Consider the following 9,760-nt stretch of genomic DNA (forward strand, 5'->3'; position numbering starts at 1 on the left):
TGTTTGGTTTCCAACGTTCTTCAAGATATCTTCTTTTGTGTTCTACAGTGGTTTGCGATGACATGAGGTGAACAAATTATGAATTTTCTTTTCACTTTTCTTCTCGTTTTTGCCTTCCGTTCTCAGTAGAGCTTAGAGATAGATTTCAACATCGGGTTTTATACAATGTTCATCTCCAGAAGCCTCTTTAGACTTTTCTCAGAATTCCCATGAAAGATCTGCTGAACTTAGATCAGTGGTGTGATGTCAGCTGTCATTCGCTGTTTTGACGTTTTGTTGGAAGCGTGTAATTTTTTCCCTCCACAATATGATTTATTTAGTGCAGTCGGGAGACACCGAAAAAAACAGCCTGTAAATAATTCAGTATGGTTCATATAACACCAGAGAAGAAGAAACTGGCCTGCATTAATGCTTAAGGCACTTCGCACTACTTATTTACAATAAGTGTTACGTTTTATAGTTCACGTTCAGTGTTTCCAGTACAAAAAGGGAAAAATAATGAATTATAGTCGCTCTAATGTAATAATACGTTTATTAGTTCTAGCACAAATGTTGGTGCTTTGTGATGTCGTAGCTGTTTGATTTCGGACCAGGTCACTGTGACGTTTGAGGGCAGCTGTTCCAGGAACAGCTTCCCAGGTAGGGATGTAACCGGAGCTGTGTCCTCCCTTGTTGTCTAGGGCCATTTGTGACCGTATCTGACCGTATAAGAGAAGAAGTGACTCTTCTGTGTGTCCAGAGAGCAACATCTGCTGTTCTGTTTGCCTTTTTTATCGTATCTTTTGGAAGCGTGCATTGATATGGAAAATTTTTGGATGTATCAGGTAGATCATCGCCATGGTGATGAGGTGAGGAGTTGAGTTAAGGGTTTAGATATTTTTTCATTTTGTGTTTAAAGAATTAGTAGAATGACAAAATCTGTATGTATAAAGTGAAATGGTTTTTTTTCGTGTTATATTGTTTAAGTTATATATTAATGACGATCATGAGTAATATCTTTTAATGTTATTCTGTCCTGCTTCCTTCTAGATTTGAAGTGTATGAGTCACTTGTTCTATGATTCAGACGTGGCCTCTTCTGAGACACGAGTCTTACTTTAGAGCTAGTTATGCATCTTCGCTGAAATGAGTCTGTCTTGCTAAAGAATCTTTTTTTGTTCTTCTCTGGAGATTTCCTGACTTTTTTGACGTGCCAACAACAGTCATTTAAATCCATCAGGCAATATTCTGTACTTTCATGAAGTATAAAATGCATCTTTTCATTTGATCGCCCTCTTTTGTTTCACCCACATTGCTTTGCTTTCAAACTCACGATGCTGTTCTTTCATTTGTTATTGTTATGATCACGATAGATCTGTCACAGAATAAGCTGCGTACATTCATATACGTAATTGCTTGTATTTCTCAGGTATTCACAAAAGACTGTAACACGTGAATTATTAATGTCCTCTTTTCTCTAGTCTCCAGGCTCTGGCTCCACCTCCCCGCAGGGGGCGGAGTCCTCCAGTCGTCCCCTGCCGTCACATGAGGGGAGTGACAGCTTTGAGTCTCCTTCTCCGTCTCCGTCTCCGGCCAGTAAAGAGGTGAGGGGTTGTCCATAAAGCCTTAGAAATGCGATCGACTTAAATTGGATGGTTCTTTATTAGTGTTGGGAATACTATGCTTAGTTAGGCGTACATTAATGGCCACAGAATTAGACTTCAGGCTCAGTGTGATTTAAAAGCTGTTATAAATTATCTAACCGTTAAGAGTAGATAAACTGGAACAGATTAAAATTTAAAACAGTGTATTTCTCCTCTGCTGCACTATTTGTTTAACATGGATTCAGCCATGTGGCTGGAGTTATGCTTTGGAAGTGAGGAAATAATGAATTGGACAGATTTTTTACAAAAATCATGTTTTTTTATTGTGCATTCCAATGAATATAAATCAAACTGCAGTTGGTTTGTTGTGATTTAAGCCATAATAACTCAAATAAGTACAGCTAACTAACACAATAAAACACGATAACATAATTAAAAACATGTTTGTTTATCTCATTTTGGAACCAGACACTTCATTTATGACTGAATTTGTTCTTTTTTTTAATTTGTTCTGTACTTTATATACATAAATATGTATTACATTTACATGTATGCATTTGGCAGACGCTTTTATCCAAAGAGACCTACATTGCGTTGGCCTATACATTTGATTCTAAGTATATGCAATCCCCTATGATCAAACCCACAACCTTGGCATTGCTAGTGCCATGAGCTACAGGAAAGCAATTTATACATTATAAACTGTATTTGAATTGGCAATTTTAACCTTAATTGACCCATGACATATAAAAAATAGTAATGCTGTTTTTAAACATATTGATATTGAGGTTTTGATTTTAAAATACTGGGTGTAGGAAAATGAAGTGTACATTAAAAATGATATAAAGAGAAAAAATGTATAAATAAACAGCATTTCCTGACTCATTTCTCAGTTAGGGCAGTCAGGAAGCATTGAAAATGTTCACAGTTCAATATGTAATTTGTAAGAATAATATATATTTTTATATAAGATTATAGAAGTGACATGCATATGCCAAACCTATCCTAATATTATGAAATCTTCCTGTTTTATTTGACATTTTATAGTTTTATAGAAACAGACTGCAAATTTACATGTGGGTTGTAAAATAACAAGACAAACATACGTTTTATAATACATACATTTTTGTATGTTTCTCTGGTGCCACAGTTGCTTGAATATTGCCGTTTTATGTTTTTTTACAGCGTATAGTAACTGCTTGATTTTTTTGTTGTTTGTGCAGTCAAAGAAGAGTTTAGCCTCATTTCCGACGTATGTGGAAGGTGGGTTTGTCACAGAGCTTATTTGGTTGAATCAAATTTTGGTCTGCAAAATGTTGTTTATTATAATTGTCACTCAATCCTTAGTTTGTTTTAAAATGATGTAGGAATCTCCTCTCTCATCTCTCAGTACCAGGACCTTGTGATCCAGAGGATCTCATTGATGGTATTATTTTCGCTGCTAACTACTTGGGATCCACCCAGCTGCTCTCGGACAAGACGCCCTCTAAAAACGTGCGCATGATGCAGGCCCAGGAGGCTGTGAGTCGCATTAAGGTGAGGTGAAACCATCCCGTAAAGCCCTGCTTCTTTAAACCTGTTAACCTACTACGGCATTTGCTTCAGAATATGCATAAATGATGTTTAATGCACAAGTGTTTCATTCCTCGGATACAATGTGGTGAAGGTGCGTTTTTCAGACAGGAAGTGTTTTTTTGGCATTTCAAGTCAAATGTCGGCCGAGGTGAACGGATAAAGACGGATGCTTAAGAATGTAAGAGCGTGTGGTCATCCAGCAATAATAAAACACTCATGTACTGTAGGAAGCTATCCCATGATTCCTGTTTGTAAAGGAGTAGAAGCATTTACCGCCTGTTCATCCACCTGCAGCATTAGTCAGCCATTCTCCGTGTCAGATGCATTCTTCTGCATTATTTACCTGCACCTTTAAAAAATGCTGTGAACCCATACCTGTCCATTTAGTGTCCTTCTGCATTTCACTGTGTCATCACAGAAAACATTTTGTCTAAATAGTTCCTCAAATGGCATTTTTTGATACCAGAATATTGTATGAAAGGAAACATAACACAGTAACTTAACACAGTACATACAGAAGATTCACAATTTGCTCTGGTGAAGCTGGTTGCTTGTTAAAGGGATAGTTCACCCCAAAATACAACATTTATTCAACCTCATGTTGTTCAAAATGTTGACAGTCTTTCTTCTATGGAAAACAAAAATATATTTTGATTAATGTATGGTTGTGTGTCCATACAATGGAAGTCACTGGCGGCCAATGTTGTTTGGTTACCAACATTATACAGAATATCTTTTTTGTGTTCTGCAGAAGAAAAACAAAAGAAGAAAGTAAATGTTGAACAAATTTAAATTTTTCGTATAAAATACCCGAGAACCTGCATTCTATATATGACTTGTTGGTTGTAGCAGTTCAAGCAGGTCAAGTTCTTAAAACTAGATTCGGTCAAACAAATGTACAAATGTAATTGAACCGTATAGCTTTTAAAGTCCATTAGTGCCCTCAGTAAAGGACATACAACACTACTTTAGATCTTCTAGAGCTGCATTATGGCAAAATCTCACTTATGTTGTTTCTCTACCTCTCTAGTATCATCTATTTTTATAATGCATACACATTTGATCTTCAGATGTCACTTTGCATATAGTATGTCAATTCTACCTTTGGGTTTGCGGTGTGGTTCTCTATATATATGTATATCTAATAAAACATATATATATTATAAAAAACATAACGTTATGAACTTTTATTCACTGGTACACTTTGGGATTTGTTATTGGAGCATCACCTTCAAAGAAGCAGATAGACCAAAGTCCACATCTGAGTCGGTCCACCCTGCTTCAGCAGCCGTGATGTAGATCTTCCTTTGATGGCCAGTTTGGTCCATTTTCACAGCGTGATGGAACATCTAATCTTGTTCTTAATCTAATGTTCATCAGAGCCACTTTCTAATTCGTATAGTTGACCATTTATAAACGCTAAACAGTAATATAGCACATATAGTCAATATATTATAATAAAAGAACAAATGTGCCACCTGGTGGACAACATTGCAAATTATGATAAATAAACTGCTTCCCATGTATGAGGTCGACATATTGTAGCAGGGTGGTGTCCTTTTTGGCTTGATGTCATTTGATGTCATTCCCTCGTGGATGATACTTCTTGAGCCAAAAGAGATCTCAAGAGGTCCACTGTGGATCACGAATGTGATTTGTGTCCGGCGTGCTGGGCTTTGCTTTATCTAACAATGTTCCTGTCTCTGTTTGTTCCATGCTGAGCAGACGGCCCAGAAATTAGCCAAAAACAGGAAAAAGGTGCAGTAACCGCTCATGGGTTTGATGTTTGTTATTTTTGTTCTTCGTCTTGTTTTGGTCTTTTTGGCTTTGTTTCGACACTGTGGTGTTTTCATAATTCTTGTCGGTCCTTGCCATTTTTCTGAATCCAGCAACGAGTCACGTGCCTGTGTTTGTCTGCACAGTCTGTTAGTCATCACTCATTCCACACCGAACATTACCTCTGTTTTATCACTCAAACGTACGCATAGACGGGGAAATTTAGGAGTGAGGTCATTACGGGAAAGTCTTATTTGCTGGATACAGAAAATGCAAGCGTTTCTTTCTTATTCTTTCTCTTTTTGGTTGTGAGGTTCCGTGTTTGGGGTTGTCTTTAAAGCTGTATCTCTGGCACGGCATGTTTGACACTTTTAATACATCACTTGGTGGTTTCTGAAAATCATCTCTGATCTTCTCTCTCTCTCTCTCGCTCACTACTAAGTCTTTGGAAAATGAAGAACAAAACTAACCAACTAACCACGTGCGAGCTGGATTTGAAAAATACACACACAAAAAAAACAGAGTTCTTAATGAAGGAGAGCACATAAAACTGAAAAGTTGTTTCCGTCTTTAACATTTGACCTTGACCACAAGTATGTTTGAGATTCATCTTAAAGCAAACTGAAAAGAGTGTCATGCTCCTTCATAGTATCTCTGGGCCTAGCTCTCTCTTTATAGCTCTTTCTGTCTCAGCATATAACATCTGGTTGATCTTTGTGTCTTCAGGCACCCGAAGGAGAAGCTCAACCCATGACAGAAGTGGATCTCTTCATCTCCACTCAAAGGATTAAAGTTCTCAATGCAGACTCACAGGTGCCAACACATCTAAAGCATTTAATTATATATTTTTTATTACCTCGTGTTTTGCCCATCAGTTGTCTCACCATTTCGTCTCCTCCTGATCGACAGGAGACCATGATGGACCACCCTTTAAGGACCATCTCGTACATCGCCGACATCGGGAACATCGTGGTGCTGATGGCGAGGAGGAGAATGGGCCGTTCTGACTCACAGGAGAACATGGAGGCCTCTGATCCAGTCCAGGAGGAGAAGCGCCAATACAAGATGATCTGTCACGTGTTTGAGTCTGAAGACGTGAGTTTTCATCCTAACTCAGTCAGGGTGACCTTATCAAATGTTGAGGGAGGCTGGCATTCATACCAGTCTCATCTCAGCAGGAAATAGCCAGATCCATGAAATAAACAAATCCATCGCTGCCTGGTTTGCTAGCTGTTTTAGTAACCTCGTTTTTATTTATTGCATCAATATTGAAATTGTATCAAATCAGATGAGCTAAACAATAATACATGCATTAGAAGTTGAAGTAAAATGCTGATATAAGTACAATATTAATAGATTGAAAATGATACATCCCTTAATAAAAGGGATAGTTGACCTAAAATGAAAATTCTGTGATCTCTTGTCATTTCAAACCTGTATGACTTTCTTTCTTCTGAAGAACACAAAGGAAGATATTTTTGAAGAATGTTAGTTACCAAACAACGGTGGTGCCCATTGACTTGCATTGTTTTTTTGGCCATGTTGTAGAAGTGAATAGGTTCCATTCGGTTACCAACATACCTCAAGATATCTTTATTTGTGTTCTGCGGAAGAAAGAAAGTCATTCTGGTTTGATATGACAAAAGGGTGAGTAGATGATGACAGAATTTTTATTTTGGGTGAACTATCCCTTTAAATATTTTATCGTACTGCTGGTGTCGCAGTTATAAACCAGTCAAGGCAGTCAAGGTACAATGCGAATCACCGATTCATTTTATTACCTGAATATACCTTTCTTACAACGTATTCTTCACCCAGCCCGTAAATCATTTTCAGGCTTCCTCGCATTGTGTTGGAGCATGAGTTGCTGTCATTGCGGTGACCTCTAATAGTATTTTTGCCAGATGGTCTTCTGTGGTACAGTAGACAGAGGGGTGACCTTCTCGATGTTCAGCTGCAGTAAGCAGGGATGAATATAAAGAGGCCGTGCCACAACATTCAACCCAGCAATGTAATGAGAACCTGAGACATGTTGGGGAACCACACTCAATGGTTGTCCCTTAAAAAAAATCTTATTTTAACTTAACTAACTTTTTTTCCAAGGCATAAGATATGAATATTACTCTTACCTTCCTTAAAATTGATTTGATATTGATTTGCATAACGGGCTCCTGAAGATTTGCCCACAAACCACCACCATAATACACCACACTGAGTATAGACACCCTGCTTCATTGTGTACTAGTTGCAATATGTTTTATAAGTCTGCAAAAACGTTTTCCAAATTTGTTTTTTTGTCAGGCTCAGCTCATAGCACAATCCATCGGCCAGGCCTTCAGCGTGGCATACCAAGAGTTCCTGCGTGCCAACGGCATCAATCCAGAAGATCTGAGCCAGAAGGAGTACAGCGACCTACTCAACACACAGGACATGTACAATGATGACCTCATTCACTTCTCAAAGTCTGAAAACTGCAAAGATGTAAGTAGACCATCCTCGCTTTGAGGAACCAAGTGACCAATTGCAAATAGTGACGATATTACCATTCATGTGATGTTGTGTACCTTCTCATGGCTTCATTTACTAACCGTAGCGTTTGAACAGACGTAAACGTGGTGTTTGTCTGCTCTTAGGTTTACATAGAGAAGCAGAAGGGAGAGATTCTCGGGCTGGTGATCGTGGAGTCGGGCTGGGGCTCCATCTTGCCCACTGTGATCATAGCAAACATGATGCACGGCGGTCCCTCTGAGAAGTCCGGAAGGCTGAACATTGGAGATCAGATTATGTCCATCAATGGCACCAGCCTGGTGGGATTACCCCTCTCCACCTGTCAGAGCATTATCAAGGTACAAATTTATCGTATTACGTTTACATTTATTTAATAGAAATTCACACATTTTACATATCAAGATGTTGTTCCTTTCTCTCAGGGATTGAAGAACCAATCTAGAATAAAGTTGAACATTGTCAGATGTCCCCCCGTGACCACTGTTCTCATCAGAAGACCAGACCTGAGATATCAGCTGGGCTTTAGTGTGCAGAACGGCATTGTGGGTATTTTAAGGACACAACTTTAAATGTAAGAGAACATTGTTGTGAAACTATAACGGAGAGAATGTGAATGTATTTGGTGCTCTCCAGATCTGTAGTCTCATGAGAGGAGGTATAGCGGAGCGCGGTGGGGTGCGCGTCGGACACCGGATCATTGAAATCAATAGTCAGAGTGTCGTGGCCACCCCTCACGAGAAGATCGTACACATTCTGTCAAATGCGGTCGGTGAGGTAAGTCTTGCTGACACAGTCAATAGTTATTCATAGTTATTTTAAGAAAAACTGCATTTGCCTTAAAGTCACATTGGATAAACGTGGTCTCACTCCAAACAGATTCACATGAAGACTATGCCGGCTGCCATGTACCGCTTGTTAACAGCCCAGGAGCAACCAGTTTACATCTAAACGCTTTCTCAAGTCTCCTGCCCGGTGTCACCAGATATAACCTTAATGTTGATGTGAAACTCTGAGCCCTGTGGACTGGTGACTGTGTGATTGAATCCAGCGAAGCTCTGCTAAACGCGGCTCTCCATGACGCTTTCGGTCTCCTCACTGCTCCCGTCATCTCATCTTTTTCTGTTTCTGTGAGTGAGTATTCTGTGCCGTGTCATACCTCCTTCTGTGTGCGCTCAGCTTGGTTGGGAAAGTAAAGGACAGGAGCGAATGGCGAGAAGGGGACGTGAAAAATGTAGAGACCCATTGCATGGGGATCTTTATTACTACTAAACTATTAAAACCAAATTTGTACTCACATTATATTTATAACACAACGCTTCGTGGTTGACGAAAATGCGACCGTAAAATGAAAAAGGAGTTTGCCTTACTGTACTTGTACTGTACGCTGTTATTTATTTGAGCTGGGTAGCGTTTAGATTCAACTCAGTTAGGAATATGGAGAAGCAAGAATGTTTATTTCTCAAGCGTCTGGGGCATTATGGAATGTTTTTCCTGGAGCATCTGGACATGTTTTTTAGTTAGTAGACACAGTTTGTCAACCATCCAAATTTCAATCCTGACTTGTGGGAGGGCAGAGATTTCTTGGTATGAGATTGGATGGCACAACTCCCTTTTCAACCAAAAACATTCAGGCACATTTCAAAACATGCTTATAGTTGAAATACCTGGAAATCTCCAGCATCCTCCAAGCTGATGAGTGGCAGAAGAGTCTGAATATAAAACATGTCTAGATGCTTATGAATGAAATTCAGAAGTACTGGTGTGTGGAAAGGGACCAAAACAGTTTTGTCGGTCATAAGGGTGCAAATGTCATGCAAATACACACAATTACGATATTAAAATAGTATCTAGAAATACGTTATAGGTATGTATTAGAGCACATTTTAATAGAGATGATGCCTTACAGAATGTTGACGCCATATTGTGAAAGCATTTAGGATAACTACATTTATGTTTTTTCGACTAGATGGGGGACACAGAATAATTGACTTATGGGCCTAAACTTATTTAACGCAAATACTCTTTGACTCCAAGTCAATTAATGAGGAGAAAATATCATAACAGTTAAGCGTCATGTTTGTGTTTTTTCTTTCCGTTTTTATCTTTTAATTGACGTAATGTGCAATGTATTGTTTGTTATAAATGGTTCTTCATTCTTATGCACTGAAAACTTTCCCCCTTTGACTTAATATTTAGTCTGAAAAATGATATTGCAAATGAAATATTCTTACGTTGTTAGCGTTCTATTTTCTTTTAATGATTCATACTTGAAACAAATGTGAAACTTTTGTTGCGGATATAATATAAGTCTTGTGTTGA

At 38.6% G+C, this 9,760-nt stretch overlaps 1 protein-coding gene across 2 annotated transcripts in view; it reads left to right on the forward strand.

The window, feature by feature from the left end:
* apba1a (amyloid beta (A4) precursor protein-binding, family A, member 1a) overlaps window positions 1-9,760 on the forward strand; it is a 38,691-nt gene extending 28,931 nt beyond the window's left edge. The window contains exons 3-13 of one of the 2 annotated variants that reach the window (XM_079481947.1): window positions 1,460-1,582; window positions 2,806-2,845; window positions 2,973-3,118; window positions 4,883-4,915; window positions 5,660-5,746; window positions 5,843-6,028; window positions 7,235-7,414; window positions 7,567-7,779; window positions 7,864-7,983; window positions 8,075-8,215; window positions 8,318-9,760. In XM_079481947.1, coding sequence (XP_079338073.1) covers window positions 1,460-1,582; window positions 2,806-2,845; window positions 2,973-3,118; window positions 4,883-4,915; window positions 5,660-5,746; window positions 5,843-6,028; window positions 7,235-7,414; window positions 7,567-7,779; window positions 7,864-7,983; window positions 8,075-8,215; window positions 8,318-8,389 — 1,341 coding nt within the window. In that variant the 3' untranslated portion in view covers window positions 8,390-9,760. The remainder of the gene's footprint in view (window positions 1-1,459; window positions 1,583-2,805; window positions 2,846-2,972; window positions 3,119-4,882; window positions 4,916-5,659; window positions 5,747-5,842; window positions 6,029-7,234; window positions 7,415-7,566; window positions 7,780-7,863; window positions 7,984-8,074; window positions 8,216-8,317) is intronic. The other variant, XM_079481948.1, reaches the window with a different exon arrangement.

The sequence above is a fragment of the Barbatula barbatula genome, assembly GCF_947034865.1.
Source record: "Barbatula barbatula genome assembly, chromosome: 2".
NCBI lineage: Eukaryota > Metazoa > Chordata > Actinopteri > Cypriniformes > Nemacheilidae > Barbatula > Barbatula barbatula.